Genomic DNA, 17,200 nt, shown 5'->3' with positions numbered 1-17,200 from the left:
TGTTCTTGGAGGAGAGCAGCTCCTAAGCCGTAACTACTAGCATCAGCACTGACGACAGTTTTCAGGTTAACATCGTAATAAGCCAGTGATGGTGCTGACACGAGCATAGCTTTGACGGCTGAAAACGCCTGCTCCTGCGCATCACTCCATATCCACTCACTCTCTCTCCGCAGCAGACTGGTGATTGGATGCAGCGTTGTGGAGAGACCTGGCAGGAACCTCCCCACGTAGTTGATCAGACCCAGGACCTGACGTAATTCCTCCACATTGGTCGGACTTGGCATGTTTGTGATGGCTTTCACTTTAGCCGGGTCTGGTCTCATGCCCTCTGCACTGATAATGTGACCGAAGTATTGTATTTCTGACTTGCTGAAATGGCACTTCGCTCTGTTCAGCTTCAGGCCACTGTCTTTGATGGTCCTCAGCACGGCGTTGAGACGGCTGTCATGCTCTTTTTTTGTTGCCCCAAAGACCAGTATGTCGTCCATGACCACAACGACCCCTTCATGATCTTTCAACAAGGCAGACATTTGTCTTTGGAAAATCTCTGGAGCGGACGTGATCCCGAAGGGCAGACGTCGGAAACAGAACCTCCCAAGGGGTGTTATGAACGTCGTTAGCTTTTGACTGCTAGTGTCCAACGGGATCTGCCAAAATCCGCAAGAAGCGTCAAGTGTGGAGAAAACTTTTGCACCCCTCAGCTTTGGAGCGATGTCCTCCAGCGTAGGCAAAATGTAGTGCTCGCGTTTCACTGCCTTGTTGAGGCGCTTCAAATCCACACATACTCTCACTTGTTCCCTGTTTCTCTTTTCCACCGGAACCATCGGGGCACACCAATCAGTGGGCTCGGTGACCTCTTCAATTATGCCCATGTTCAGCATACGTTTCAACTCAGCCTCAACTTTTGACAGGAGTGGAAAAGAGATGCGGCGAGGCGTAGTCAGTACATACGGCTCTGCGTCTGCTTTAAGTTCGATTTTCACTGGTTCACACTTAAGCAGACCGATGTCCCCAAACACATTGTCCAGCATGCCCATGTCTATGTTCTCAATGCGCTTGACGAGCCCCATCTTTGTAGCAACACTCCCACCTAGGAGGTTGTGAGCATATGGCCCTCTTATTACGGTGACCCAGTACTTGTATTTCTGTCCTTTAAACTGGGTTGTGGCCAGGAATTTGCCCACACACTGCACCTCACCCCCGGGACTTGTGATCAGCTGAGTTTTTTGTGCTTTGATTAATTTTGGGCTCAGTGGCAGTTTGTGGAATGTTGTCTGTGACATTACGGTGATGTCGGCCCCCGTGTCTATCTTAAACTCAACGACACAGCCATTAACAGGTAACTCCACTAGCCATTCATCTTCTGAATCTGGCTGCTTAATGATGGCTGCCCCAGGTTCAGTGACTGCTCCCAGAAAGAACACATCGTCTTCATTCATTGTCTCATCAGAGGCCACAGTCACTTCTTTCAACATTTTGGTTTTACAGGCCGCTTCAAAATGTCCCATTTTACCACACTTTCTGCACTTCTTATTCCTAGCTGGGCAGGGCTGTGTTTTCCCATGTTGTCTGTTGCAACGTGTACAAGTGTCGCCAGGTTTTGACTCACCGAGCACTTGCTGTCTCCGCCATCTTCCTTCATTGTCGCTCCTTTTGGCTCGAAACTGGCGTCCTCCTTGTCTGAGAGCATCCACATTACACTCTGCTCGCAGGCTCACATTTTGCTGCTTTATTTGTTCGCTCTGGCGTGCTATCTGGATGGCTCTATCCAGCGTGAGGTCCTGCTCCAGCTGTAGTTTTTGTGAAACTTCACTGTCTGATATGCCGATAACAATCCGGTCTCTGATCTGTTCCTCTTTAATTTCTCCAAATTCACAATACTGTGCCAACTCGTATAGTCCTCTGACAAAAGCTTCCACGGACTGTCCTGGCTTCTGAATTCTCTTATGGAAACAAGCTCTTTCGTGTATAACGTTTCTCTTCGGCACGAAATGATTGGTAAACTTCTCCATTACCGTTTTGTAGTCGAGCTCCGGGTGAGCGTTGTCCTCCGCCTGTTCCTCGTCGTACACAAACGACTCATAGACAGCCTCCGCATCTCTGCCCAGGGCATACAGCAGCGTATTTACTTGCACCTCCCCGCTGTCCTTGTCCAGCTTCGACGCAATCCTGAAACGGTCGAACCGGCGGCGCCACATCGGCCATTCAGCTGGGCGGGTGAAGTCGAACAGTTCTGGCGGTCCGAACTTTGCCATTCTTACTCCGTAGGCTTCCTGTCGGCCACTTCTGACACCATGTCATGAGTTTTACTCATGTGCGTGGAAATGAGGACTCAGTTGATCGGCTGCGGCATTCAGTGCCATTTATTGAACTCACAATGACTCTCGAATGTGTCCACAACGGCGGCTCGGTACATGGGTGACGTCACACTCACGCGACTACGGAAGCCCGTGATCGCGTTTCACCACAATATGGATAAGCTTTTTTGAGTGTTGTGGAGTAAACTGAGGTTTTCTGGAAGTTTGCATATTTAATTGCCTGTTAAAAAAATTAAGTTTCGTTTTGCGTGTGGCTGTCCTGCATCAGACAGATAGTTGGGCAAGTGGAGTGGAGCCACAGTTTTTTGGGGTTTTTTTTTTACCTCTCTTTCTCTTTTTCTTTGTATCTCTGGATATTGCCTTTGCTTTGTTATTTCATTTAATTTCCTGGACATTATGTTTTTGTCACACGACTTTGAAGTTTAACTAAACAGTTTGAGTGAATCGAGAGGATTCTGAGGAGTTTTTTGTATTTCACGTGTGGATTTCAGGAGAAGATAGGAGTGTCAAGCTTAGGCTTCATTATTCAGGAACCTACAATATATGTGTCCAGTGTAATTGGTTCTTACCTCTTAATTGTCCGTGAATCTGCAGGCATGCTGATACCAAATAAAGCTGTTTTTCGAGTGGAATTGTTTCTTTGCATTTATCATTCAATTGGTAACCGATTAAAAGGTAAGGCATATTTTTATTTGGCAGTTCAAATACAAGTCATGTGAAACATGTTAAGACAAAACATAAAAAGCAGCAGCATGGAGTCATAAGTTTTCATGAAAAAGAATACAGTTGTTCTTTAATACTGCACACAAACATTTACAGTTCAGTCAAAAGGCACAACGGTGTCACGATGTTTGTCAGTGCACAGCACAGATGCACAATTTTGTCATCATCATCATCATCAATATGGCATAATATGGCACTGGTAGCCCTGTATAAAAACGAACCTTCTCGTCATCATCTTTCAATGTTTCTTCTCCAATTTCAGCAGCTGTCAGTTTGTTTTTTAATTCCAAATTCTCTGCAGTGAGACAGTTGATCTCATCCTGCATGCCAGTGATCAGGATGCCAGTGAGATCAGCCTGACACTCCTGATCAGTTCCCTCCTCTTCTGGCTGCAGCATGTAGGTCTGCTCCTCCACTGGTTCACAACCACTGGTCACACAGTCACTTCATGACATGGTCTGTAAAGCCACCAAACTCTGAGCAGCTTCTGAATCTTTCCTCCTCTTGTTGCGGCTTCTAGCATGTTCATCACGGGCCTGGGCTGCTGGAGGTGGTGCTGGGACCTTGTTGTGGCCCAGATCCACTAACGGCAACCAGTCTGGTGTGTCTGGGGGAAACAGGTCTGATGGATGTCCTGTAGTGGAAAGATTAAAAAAAAAAAAATCTATCTCACAAAGCACATTAACTACAATTTACATAGACTCTACCATATTGAATATGAGCAATAACCCTGGACATACTGTCCTGCAATCATGGTCACTTTTTAACTCCCATAATAAATCATAGTCACTTCATCATACACACATTCTGTTGCACTAAAACATACTGTACATATTAGTATATATATTAAAGCTCCAGCTATGTTTTAGATTTATGTTGTATTTAAAGTTAGGTCTTTCCTCCTTTGACATCAATATCATATTATTCTATTATTATTCTTATTAAGATTTGCACTATTACTTATTCTTATTCCTTATTTACACATTTCCTTACTGTTTTGTCCCTGTGTGTTCTTTGAGCCTCTGTAATGGTAAATTTCACCATGTTGAGATAATAAAGGCTATATCCACACACACTCACAGAATTGCTCCAAACCTTGAAGACTAAGAAATGCTGATTGCTGAATTTTATCCTGACAATACCAAACAATTTATATGATGCTTTGGGAGTTGATTTGTTATTTTGGGACAGATTTACTTACTTTACTTTACATTATAAACGTGTTGGCATGTGTTTGTCTCGTTGACATGGACAGGCTAACTTAGCATTGGACAGCTAATGTAATTCAAAATTTAAAGACACACAAGCTTACAAAAAACCCGCAATTTGATTAAGTTTATCACAATGTGGTAGCGTAATAATATAATGAAACAAACTACTTACTTGTGGCTGTGGTGGTAAACTTTGGTCTTGCTCCGAAGCTATGCTGTTGTCTGTTGTCGAAATCAAAAGGTTTGCTGTTTGTTTACGTTCTCTTCTTCTTCGTTGGTTCTAGATCTAGATGTACTTCCAGAATGCTAAAGTCTGATTGGAGCCACAGCAACCAATCAGCGTGGCAGAATTCTAACACTGCACACCATGGAGCGAGCGCACAGGGCTCATCGAGCAAGCGCAGAAGGCAGATTGAGAGAGCGAGAGAGAGGTGGGTCGAGCAAGCGCACAAAATTGTAGGTGCGCTTGCTTAGTTCATCTTTTGCTCGCGTCGGAATTGTGGCACAAATATAACACGATACCGGAGCTTCGCAGCCTCCCAGCGAGGGGAGACATCCAGGAGCGGCCCAGCCGTGCGTCTCCGCCAGCTGCAGGACTTGCGGAGCTCCGAGCACCTCCGGGCTGTTTACCCAATCGGCCCCAACTCGGCCCCTGGAAGTCAGGCACCCAGGCGCTGTGACAGCCGAGGCCGAGCCAAAGTCCCTCTCTGCTGGGGAGAGGAGCTCCGTAACGTTTCCATCCAAGCTAATTGTGGCTAAGTTAGCAAAAACTGTCAGCTAGTCTACCCACCTGAAGACGGTGGATGAGCTGACTTTATAACACTGGCGATGGATGAAAAAATACAGCCGAAATGAGCGACCTATCCAGGGGCCCCCCCAAAGGCTTGATCCTCTTCCAGGGGCAGAGTGGTGTTCCTCTTCATGACGTCAGAAAGAGGGAGATTTCAGAACCGCGTGTTTGAGTGTATATTTTCTTAAAAGTGGAGTGCGCAATTGAGGGAGGTGACTGAATTTTTCACTTCTGGGGGATCATACAGAGACTCTGGGAGGCAATATGACTGTAAAGACACCTTTTCAAAGTGAATTTTGCATAATATGACTCCTTTAAAAGCTGGTCCGCAACATTCAGATTGAGCCTTTCCATGCTCTAAACAATTCTGAGAGAGAAAGCTTCATCTTTCCCCAGTTGTTGTGGCACCCACGGACAGCGCATTTAATGTCAAACACGTTAAAATCGCTAAAAAGAACAGTTAAAGTAGCTAAAGTAGCGAGAGGACTCAATGTTGACTCCGACGGTCAACCGGAAGTTGCTCTCAAAAACGGCGCCGCCCAGCAGCACTTCCTGAATAAGGTGAATAGATAAGCGATCTTTTGGCATTGAATCTTCCAGGGGGTTGTTATGAATTCCAAGTGGTGCCAGAATGCAATCATTTGTTATATTTTGATGTGGAAGGAGCCGTTTGACCTTCTTCTGCTTGGTTCTCAACTTCTCAGACAGCAGCTGCATTAACTCTCTCGGTGATGACATCCAACTTGCATCTTAATTCAACTACAAATCAAATCAAATTGTCCATCTTTCCACTGAGTTAGCCAAAACAGTCAGTGCCAGCTTTTGCCCATTTGTTTCTGAAGACCATGTGCCGTTAGACGTCTTTTATGTCTTCTTCATCCTCCAGAAGCTCAGGCCGCAGCACAGGCCGATCAGCAGGAGACCTGTCATCATAAATCCAAATAGACATCTTCCACGTCCTCCACGGACAGGGGCGCCAGACACATGACCCCTCTCCACTTGCCTCAAGCGTCAATCACACACCCAGCATGCATACCTCGACTCATTGTTGAGATGCTCGTATCAACTGCATTGACAGACCAGCTGATCAGTTCCATGGTTGGTATGTTGATTTGTTCGAAAAAAACAAAGCCAAGCAATTGCTCCAGTCAAACAGACAAGACAAAGTTTTACAAAGCAAAAACACTAGGGAGAGAGAGACACATAAGAGAGAGCAACAGGAAAAGCATCCGCCTCTTCTGACAGCCAAGAAGAAAGACTATCGAACATGTTGAATAAAGCACCAGGGTTTCCCTCAGTGCTTTATAGGCCTGGCGGCCCGCAGGCTTTTCTTGCCCCCTTGCGCCCTCTGCTGGACAGAAGGAGGTACTGCTGGACTTATGCACTGCTGTGAACTCCATAGAAACAACAAATATTAAAGAACATAAGAATATTAAAATTGTAAGCAATCTAATAATTTTTCAGTAATTTTTCTTTAGTTTTTCATTCAAAAAGTAGACGAGGTCAGACAGTCCAGCAGAGACCTCTTCAGCCTCTGAGTGCCCTGTTTTTACACCTTGATCATGTTTGCACTTTTTTATTTTTGTTAATTTATTTTACCTTTAAATGTGAACAGCAATGGCTTATTTTAAGATTCACTAAGATTTAACTTAGGTGATATTTATTTTAATTTTATTTTTTGTGTTTGTTAAAACTTTATTTTAAGATTGTGGCTTTCTGTAAGACTCTGCATTTAAGTAATGTTAATAAATGCTGACAAAGTAGTCATAATTTCAAAATTTCTGTCAACTTTTAACTTTTTTTTTTTCATAAACACGGAGGGCTTCTCTAGCAGTCCAACCACCAGGCTTAGCAAGTTTTCTGGGGGAAACCCTGAAAAACATTGTCAGCACTTCAGAAAATGAGAACTGCTTCAGCTTTTTTCAACTCCAGCTGACAAAATGAGAGAAAATAGAAAATAAGAAGTGATATGCCAGGGTGGAAGAAGTCTTTGATAATACAGCTGATTTTGAAGATTAAAACAAAAATAGTCCAGTTTGATTAAAAGTGTGTAGATTGATATTCAGATAGCTGTACCTGGTCCACCTGACGCTCGGCTCTGGGTTTCCCTCAGAAACACATTCAAGGGTGTCGTCTGACGTTTCTACGATGGTCACGTTCATGGGGGGAACTGCAAACAGGACAAGAGCGAGAGAGTTATTCACAGCAGCTCAAGCATGCTTTAAAGAGAAATTCACAGAAATAGTTTCACAGTTACTGCAGCCACAAGATGCTTTTCTCTGGTGTGACTGAAAATTAATTATCTCACCTCAACTTTATTTATAAAGTATTTAAAACAAAACCGCTGCAACAAAGTGCTGTACACTCAGGAAATAGAGATGAAAACTTGGTGCTCACAGGTGTGAACAATAAAATAATAAAAATACAATGAAAACAATAAAATAGCGACATTAAAAAAAAGAGCCTGGTCTGAATCTGGGATAAAAGCCGAGGAGTAATAAAGTGTCTTCAGATGAGTTCAGGGGTTTGTCTGATGGGCTGTGGCAGCTCATTCCAACACTTAGGACCAACAACAGGAAAAGCTCTGAGCCTCCGTCTGGACCTCGTTGCCTCCAGGACCGGTCAGTCATTTTCTGATACAAGGGATTTCTTCACCAGAGAAGACATCTTGGGGTTTTCATGACTGAGTCAAACACTCACAAAATAAAGTATATTCAAATTCTTTCTATATTAAAACATGCAGAGCAATAAGGATTAATTCAAAGCCTGAAACGACATTTAGATAAACAGATGGTCCAAACTGTGCTTTGCGTCACTCTGACACTGATCACAATCTTTTTTCTTTTGAAACGTCCTGTCATGTCTATCTGCTGTAAACATTCTTGACTACATGAGTGTGACTATCTTGATAAAACTGATAAAGTAACGGAAGAACTGGAATGAGAACATCCATCAACAAGTGAGGAAGGAAAGTACCTACAGAAGACCTGTAAGGTGAAAGCCTCGCGGTGTTCTTCTGCCAGGGCCGAGCTGCTGACCACACACTGCACTTCATGACCGCTGATTTCTCTCCTCGGCACTCCAAACAGCGACGACACCGTGGTCGTGGTTCCATTATCGTGCTCCGTGACGCTGGTCGTTTCCCTTAAATTCTTCCCAAGAGCGCCAATGATCCACCGCAGCTGCGCAGCGGGCCGGGAGGCAGCAGCTGTGCAGGTGGCAAGAAGAACTTCTTCATTTCCCAAAACAAGAAGGGTGGAGTTGAGGCTTGTAGCTGGAGGGACTGGAGGAGAATGAAAAGTAGACAGAAAGGTGAAAATACGAGCAAGAAGGCAAGACCGGCAATTTTCTCTCATGCACCCCACATACTAAATGTCATGTACCTTCTACTCGTAGAGGTATTTCTGTACTGTAAGTTCCACTGGGAAACAAAGAAAAAATACACGTGTAGCTTCCTTCATCATTTAATGAAACATTGGATATTTGTAGAGTTCCATCCCTCTCTGCAAAATTTCCAATGAAACTGATTCGAGGATCAGGATCATTGACAAAACTTTGACCGTTTTCTTCTGAAATGGTGTAAAAAAAAGGATTTCCAGGCATTCCTCTGGTCTTCCTCCTCCATGATATCTGAGTGAGTGTCTTCTCCTGCTCAGTCATCTTGCAGGGTAAAGTAACATCATGTCCCTCCACCACGGTCAGGTCTCCACCAGTCACTGAGACACCTGGAAGAACAACATCACTGAAACAGAGACATAACTACATAATTATACAGGAATCAAAACCCTGTGGGCCTGAACAATGAGGGAGTTGAAGTCATGAAGATGCTGCAGAATAGAAGATAAATTAAAGCAAATTACAGTAAGTGGTTAATAATTAGCTCATTGTTCAATCATTACATACAAACAGAAAGTGCAAAGACATGTTCTACCAGTCTGTAAGTAAGGGTGATTTGCAACAGCAACAAAGAAAAAGTAATGGTGTGAATAAAAACTGCACAAAATGAAAAAAAACAAAACACACACAGAAACACAGGTCCTATTGGACCTGAGTAAATGTTTTACTGGACGGTGTGGACGAGTTCTACAGCTTTAGATGTGAACCGTTTGAGGTCATTTTGGGAGAACTCTGTGCTTTAACAACACAAGATCAATCCTGTGTTCTGCCTGTCATCCATCATGTTCATAGGATTGTTGTAAAAACAAATGAAGGCAAATCTTTCAGTATTCGGAAAGACTTCTGCGATACTGAGTCACCTCAATGTTAAAATAAATAAATAAATAAAAGTTCAACCAGATGAAATTGGCTATTTCTCAGGCTAAAGTAACTTTGAAATATTCAAAACACCTGTATGGCACATATAAATGCAGCATTGGTCAGACTACAGCAAAAAGTTTTATTGCAGATTCATGCATGTAGGACCTGAACTAACAGGAAAAACACGGTAGAAAAAGCTCCATACCTTTTGTATTTCCGCTCCAAAAGAGCACCAACATCAGCATCAGCAGACTGCATGTCGGAGCAAAACGATTTAGATGAATGTGATGATTGAAAAGCTCCATAAAGGACGGAGAGAAGGATGCGCTGTCTTCCCACATGCTGTCCGGAGCTCAGAGTGAAGATGGCACACAGGCGCACAGATGGATTAGAACTTTAGGTTAAGAAGTTAACCCCGGTTCTCTGAAACATGGGTGAGGTATCTCACTATGGGACACGCCCCCTGCGCTGTTCCCCAGAAGCAATATTACATTACACCAGTCTGTCGAACTGACGTGACGTCGGCTTTCCGGGGGAGGGACTTGTTACAGGTGTGGGTGCAAACTGACAGAGTCGGGCTGTGTCTGTATTCACCGGCTGTGTACATTACAGAACTGAGAAGAGAGTTAAACAGGAGTAGGCAGAATGCACTAACACATCTGTGCCCCCAGAGGGAGCAATTGGCTACAACTTATTACCTCCTATATCTCCCTTTCTTTAGCAGAACACAACCAGTTCAGTGTCATTAGCCATTAGAACAAAATACAGAAAAATACCCATAAGAATAGTGCAATGAAAATAGTGCATCTCAAATACACATCAACACAAAGCCTCTGTCGAACCTAGCAACAACTGTGGACATAACACTTTTCCTTTTTGTCCTTTTTTTTTTTCTTCATGACGAAGTTATAACAGTCCAGTCCATCAGACATCATGGCCTAGAGGTCCAGCCTGTTTGGAGGCTTAATAAGCCTCCCACTGCGGGAGAAGACCCCGTCCTGCAGCTCACGGCATGGTGTGGTAACAGCCTGTGGGGAAGACGGCAGTGACCTCAGGGCCGACGACCTCGGAGATCTGGCTGGACTGCAAACGACTCCCTCCATGCTTCCCCTGCCTACACGGTCCCCTTCAGCTGCAGTCAGGCCCACAGGCTGCTCCGGACACTGTTCTGTGAAGGCTGACGGCTGTGCGGCCGCAGCCTCTGTTGGGCGGAGATTGATCCTGTTGCGACGATATGTGGCACCATCCATATTGACAAGATAGGATCGCGGTCCCATGCAGACACCTCTCTTCCACTGGCCCGTCCTGTCACCTGGGAGAGGTTTCATCCTGATGTGCTGGCCGACTCTCAGCTCTGGTAGATCCCTTGCAGATCTGCCATAAATCAGCTTCGCAGCTCGATGCTTCACTCTCAGCTTATCGGTGACCCCAGTGACGACATGAGCAGCTGGTCAGTCACAGGGAGAAGAGTCCTCAGCCTCCGTGACATGAGCTGTTGTGCTGGGCAACAGCGCATGTCCTCGGTGGGCGTGCTCCTCCAGTGAAGAAAAGCCTTCCAGGGGTCCTCATTGGCGCGGTCTGCTTTCCTGCACAAACCTTTCACAATCTTCACTGCAGACTCTGCTTTGCCATTAGATTTAGGGTGTCTTGGGAAGGACATGACATGTTCGAAGCCCCATTCCATTGCAAATGCCTTAAACTCTCTGCAGTCAAACTGACCTCCACAGTCAGAGATGATACGGTCAGGGATACCATATCGTGCAAATTGAGCCTTGCACCTTCGGATGGTTGTTTCTGCTGACAGGTCTGGGAGTAGATCAATCTCCCAGAAGTCGGAGTAGTGATCCACCGTGATGAGGAAGTCCTGCCTCGCATAGCTGAACAGGTCCATGCTCACCAGCTGCCAGGGACGTGTCGTGTGGGGAGGGGATGTGACATCATGGTCTCTTTTTGTTGTTTGTGTGCGTACTCGTTGCACACTGAGCACTGCTATACGAAGTCTTTAATTTCCGCCTGTATGTTGGGCCAGAAGAGAGTATCCCGGGCCTGTCTGTAGCAATCCTCACCCCCCACGTGGTTGGAGTGTATCTGTCAGGGAGATCCCAGCCCAATGATGCAATACCGTTTGTTTTATATGCATGCTTTTTTGCTTATTTATTTATTGGAGTTTTATGAAGTGTTGTTGAAACCTTTTTATTGGTTTTATATTTCTTGCATGGCGTGAAATGGAGTAACGATGCATGCTGTGGACTGGATAATTGACTGGACACACCCCCCTTCCCCAGAAGTCCTGATTGGATAATTCAGCCGCGGTGTACAGCTTAAAGGGAGGTTTGGACAGGTATGGAGGAGAGAGACAAGAGAGGACACACGGGGCAGCACAGACGTCACGGAAGGAGGAACACAAGAGACAGCAGGCACGACGTCGAGGAACGTCGGCTGGCCACGGAGGAGCTGCATCGGCGCAGCCTGTGGGGGTCCAAGGGACGGACCCGGCCGGTGACGGGGAAGCGAAAAGAGACTATGTCAACCAATGACATATAGTAGTACTATATACGTCATTGATGTCAACGCTCGGTGAAAGATAAGTTCAAGGAACGTGAACGCTGAGAGCGTCGTGTGCGTGTGGTTCACCCCCAATTCTGTAGAAAAGATCTGAGGGTGTTCTCCTCTCCTCCTCTCCCCCAGCAGCTCCACGCTCCGCGTCCAGGGAGTTACGTATGGAATGAAATCCCTATCAAAAGTCAAGAGCATTTTAAATATATTTGATGGCAGTAGCTATTTATCGATTTCATTCTCGGATTATGTGATATTATCTCTCAGAACTCTGCTCTCACACTCAAATTTGCTCTGCACGTGCTCAAACTGTGTCCTCGCGCTCGGTTACGATGCTGCTCGCACAGATTATATATAGTGAATATATTTCACAGACGCATATTCATGTCCCCAGCTCTGACAGCTGAGAGGGGATTTTTTTTAATTTTGGTGAGACGGAGCTGTTCATCCAATCAGGAAGCTTTATTTCGAGGGTGTGGACAGCTCTACTCGGAGCTGATCGGTGCCTCTCAGAGCACCACACACTACAGGATTTGCGATCGGAAATATTAAGCATGTTCATTATCTACGATCTCCCCTTCCGACGCCTCCCGAGAGGCTCCGACCGGAAAAAATCTCTCAGAACACACCGCACACTACACGAAGATCGGACCCGAACTCATTTGCATACTCCCGACAATCGCACCCTGTCGGCTTCGATCGGGAGGAGAAGATCGGGGCAAAATTCGGGCCGATTGTCCTGTCGTGTGTGGAGGCCTTTAGCGTCATGGTCACGTACAGCCTCTTCATCTGTGTCCCTACAGCCAACTATGAGGATGTCATCAGCGATGGGCTCGATCCCTTTCAAATCTGCCAGCAGCTCATGTTGTTTCCTCTGGTACAGCTCTGGAGCAACTGACACGCCGAAAGGGAGCTTCAGCCATCGTTTTCTGCCCCACAGCATCCAGAATGTGGTCATCAGGCTGCTCTCCTCATCAAGACGGCACTGCAGGAACGCATTACGTGCATCTACCAGAGTAAAGATGTGTGCCCTTGGCAGTTTATTCAACACATCATCGAAAGTGGGCATGATGTAATGGGACCTCTTCAGGGCTCGGTTGAGGGGCTTGGAGTCAATGCAAAGCCTCAATTTGTTCAGATTCTTCACAATGACCAGATTGCTAATCCAGTCTGTGGGTTGTGTGACTGAGGTTAAGTGTCCATCCTTTTCATATTGGTCCAGCTGTGCTTTAACAGCTATCTAAAGAGGCACTGGGACGTTTCTTGGTGCACATTGGACAGGCGCCACATTGCTATCCAAATCAAAGTGAGCATCGCCTGTTAATGACTCAATTTGGCTGGTGAACATGTCAGTGAGTGTTATGGTGTGTTCACACCGGACGCGAATAGCGCAGCGAGGGCGGCCGATTTACATGGAAATTATGTGGGCTTCGGGCGGCCAGGAAGGGGCGAGCGCTCACGCAGCGAGAATTCAGCGATTTTCGTCAGGCTCAATATCTGATTCTGTCATGACAAAAGTTAAAATGATTTCACGCCACATGCAATGTGCACTTCTATACTTAAATTACTAAAATTACTGCTACACTACTACCAATATCATCAATAATTAAAAATAATAATAACAACAATAATAATAAATACAGAAATAATGATAATTCTGACAATTATTATTAAAAAAGACAGCAAACTGGGCAGACAAAGCATTTTTTTTCTCTACCATTTAAAATGTGCTCTTTTTCCTTGTCATTACCACCAACCTGCACCTGACAGCCCTGCTGCTGCTGCTTCTTCCTCCGGCTCTGGGCTGTACCCTGCTGCCTGATCCCCCTCGGCCCCTCCCTGGGACATGTTGCCCGATGTTTCCCGGGGGGTGATGAAGGGCTCGAGGAAAGACAGGACCGCAAGGTACTTCACCTCACAGCAGTAGAAGCATAGACTCAGCCGCTGTGCTCCTTCCGCAGTGCACTATGCTTGTGCAGATCTGTGTGTATCAAAACGCTATTTTAAGGGATTGAAAAGAAAACATGTCTTTTAAAATGTTTTATAACCATTCGGATTTACTTCACGTGCTAATATGCCGTCCCCTGGACCAATGGAAGGAGTATTTTTTCCACTTTCTCAGTCTGGCTCTGTCTCCCCTTCACCTGCTGTAGTTGAGCTAAGCTAACTACGATGCTAACAGCTGTTAGCCAGGCACTGGACGAACGGACACAAAAAAGGTATTTATGAGCTTATCTCACTCTGTAAATGATCAGGATAGGGCGTGGGTCCAAAATCTTCGGAGTATTCTTTTAAACTGTTTCAATCCACAGTTCAGCAGCTTGAAGCAGGACAGCTGAAGTCATTCAGGGACCCGAAGCACAACTGCTTGTGTTTATTAGGGCGGCTGTGGCTCAGTGGGGAGAGTGGTTATTTCACAATCGAGTGGTTGTTAGTTTGATTCCTGTCTCCCCCTGTCTGCATGTCGAAGTGTCCTTGGGCAAGACACTGAACCCTAAATTGCCCCCAGTGGATGGACTGAGCGCCTTGCATGGCAGCTGCCTCCCCTGGTGTGTGAATGGGTGAATGTGATATTACAGTGTAAAGTGTTTTGGGATCTTGCAATGCAGAGGAAAAGCACTATATAAGTGTAGTCCATTTACCATTTATTAAACACATCTTAGGAGGGGAAAAAAACTATGTTAAACCATAATGATCCATGTTGTGATTTCGTTATGATTTCAGAGTTTCATTTCCTGGAAAAATGATAAAATGAAGGATTCTAAACCGTTTGCGACTAAAATCAGCTTCAGGCCTGTGAAATTCTAACTGTACAATTCAAACTTGAAATTTTAAATTTGTGGAGACTTTGGTATGAACAATAGTTTCATATGGACGAGCACACCGGGTGGCTGCTGGCCGTTTGGGTGCTACGAGAAAAATCCCCACTCCATGACTCCTTCATAAATAATGGAAGAACTCCTTACTGAAATAAAATGAAACAGAATATTCAAGTCATAATTCTTGTTTTAAAAACTTTCAGTAAACACCATTAAAATTCAAATGAAAGCTTTTAAACTGCAAAGACAGCAACGACTGTCAAACTGATGAACAACTGACAAAATAAAGTCCCATTTACCAAATGAAACAACTGAATGACAGGACCACCACCATGATCTGTGCAGTGACTCCTTCATGAGTCCAGAAGAACTAACTTATTAACTCGGTATGTCCAACTTGAATATACTACAGTTGAAGATTACTTGAATTGACATTACTGAACTGACATTAAGGCATGGATGACAGCAAATTTCCTCAACCTCAATGAGGATAAGACTGAGGTTATTGTATTTGGCAAAGCCGCCCCAGCATTTCACTCCAACGCCCTGGGTACTCTTGCCTTGAAGTCCAAGTCAGCTGTCAGGAATCTTGGTGTGGTCTTCGACAGTTCCTTCAAGTTTGAGCAGCAGATCAGCGCAGTCATCAGAAGATGACCAAAATTAAAACTTACCTTCCCCAGGCGGGGCTAGAGCAGGCCATGCACGCCTTTGTCACCTCTCACCTGGATTATTGCAATAGTCTTTACACCGGTATTGATAAAGCCCAACTCCACCGCCTGCAGCTCGTCCAGAACTCCGCCGCCCAACTCCTCACCTCCACCAAAAAACACGCTCATATCACCCCGGTTCTCGCTTCCCTTCACTGGCTCCCCATCCGCTACCGTATTGATTTCAAAATTCTTTTAACAGTTTTTAAATCTCTTCATCACCTTGCCCCTCCCTACCTGACCGATCTTCTCCGGCCCCCCCAACTCTTCCAGAGCGTTACGGTCGGCTGACCAATGCCTCCTCTTCATTCCCAGGACCAGGTTAAAAATCAGGGGGGACAGAGCCTTTTCTGTTACTGCCCCGAGGCTGTGGAACTCCCTTCCCCCCTACATCCGCGCGGCCGAGTCTGTGGGAATTTTTAAATCACTGCTGAAGACCCACCTCTTTGCCTTGGCCTTCAGCTAGGTCTTTCCTTGGTGTTCGAGTTTGAGATGTGCTTTAATTGTTTGTGTAGTTTTGTCTTTTCACCATTTTTTGATTGCTTCTATTCTCTGCACTTGTGTGAAGCACTTTGGCACGGCTATGCCGCTCGTAAATGTGCTATATAAATAAACTTTGACTTGACTTTGACTTGAATTACTCAAGTAAGCTTCAACTCTTTGCCTTTTTGAAAATCTTTTTGCCGCACACTGTAATTGACTTTGTCATGAAAATTTCAATCATTTTAGTTGACTGAATAACTGGTTTGTTGGATCTCTGCAGGTTTTTTTTTGACTCTTTGTTTGTAAAGCAATACTAATTTGATGTTTGCATTGGCATTTCCCCAAGCTTCAGTAGGTCAGTTATATGATAGAATGAGAATCAAATAATAAAAACCGCTTGTAAAACAACTCTTTTGTTCTTAAAGTCTCAAAAAACGTCCAGCAGAGAATGTCCAGCATTTAGACAGGTCCCAACACATGAGGTATCAACAGGAAACATTCAATTGTCCATTCCGGGGTCACTTATTCAACATTATGAACACATTCAACACAATATAAATGTATAAAATGAAAGTCACCGTGTGCGCCTACTGGACCATGTAGAATGTTAGTATTTTGTGGCCGTATGCTCTCACTCTTTAACTATGTTGGTGTTCACCACATGTGACCTCTGAACTCAGACACAAGACCTATCCTCTGAATCAAATCAATTTAACTTCACATAATGAACAATACATTCTTTAATCAACCAACACTTTTAAAAGGTAATATATTTTAAAATCACTTTTCAATAATCCACAAATTAAAACAAGGAAATTATGACAAGAATTGAAAATATACATTTCAAATACATTTCAGAAAAAATGTGTTTTAGACTAAACAGAGACTTTAAAACATGCTATCTTATTTAAAAAAAAAGGGTATGTGCGTGTGTGTGTGTGTGTGTGTGTGTGTGTTGTAATCATGGATATACTTTGTAACTTGTGAGGTGTTGCAGGAACATGTTGAATATGTTGATGTTTCCAGCTTTTTGCATTACTATGACTGATAACTGGAACTGTAATTTGCAGGCACGGTTCTGTGCACTGCTAATGCTGATAAGTGGGTCAGAATACTGGCAGAATCACTGAATGATACATTATGCCTGAGCAGTCAGCAAAACAAAATTCCAACTGAGCAATAAGACCTGCAATTTGAATGTAACCTGAGACACATGGACAAACATGGTGTTTATACATTCAGCAGTATGAGGCCTGACAACACACTGAGGAGGTCATAAAGATGTGCCATTCATAAAACAAGATGAAACAAACAGTACAAGGACTATATAAATACA

General features: G+C 44.5%; 1 protein-coding gene across 6 annotated transcripts in view; it reads right to left on the bottom strand.

Annotated features, from left to right (window-relative positions):
• The window catches only part of LOC115402939 (nectin-4-like), a 38,234-nt gene extending 28,519 nt beyond the window's left edge, over nucleotides 1–9,715 (bottom strand). For 2 of the 6 annotated variants that reach the window (XM_030111629.1, XM_030111628.1), the window contains exons 1-4: nucleotides 9,505–9,709; nucleotides 8,426–8,767; nucleotides 8,023–8,325; nucleotides 7,119–7,212 (exon numbers count right to left, since the gene is read on the bottom strand). In XM_030111629.1, coding sequence (XP_029967489.1) covers nucleotides 7,119–7,212; nucleotides 8,023–8,325; nucleotides 8,426–8,767; nucleotides 9,505–9,640 — 875 coding nt within the window. In that variant the 5' untranslated portion in view covers nucleotides 9,641–9,709. Of the gene's footprint in view, nucleotides 1–2,273; nucleotides 3,676–4,424; nucleotides 4,475–7,118; nucleotides 7,213–8,022; nucleotides 8,326–8,425; nucleotides 8,785–9,504 lie in introns of those variants that run through there. The other 4 variants (XM_030111631.1, XM_030111627.1, XM_030111626.1 and 1 more) reach the window with 4 other exon arrangements.
• Between the last annotated feature and the right edge of the window lie 7,485 nt (nucleotides 9,716–17,200).

The sequence above is a fragment of the Salarias fasciatus genome, chromosome 16 (genome assembly GCF_902148845.1).
Source record: "Salarias fasciatus chromosome 16, fSalaFa1.1, whole genome shotgun sequence".
NCBI classification, from domain to species: Eukaryota; Metazoa; Chordata; class Actinopteri; order Blenniiformes; family Blenniidae; genus Salarias; species Salarias fasciatus.
The sequence above is the reverse complement of the archived record's forward strand: the minus strand, read 5'-3'. Positions and strand labels throughout refer to the sequence as shown.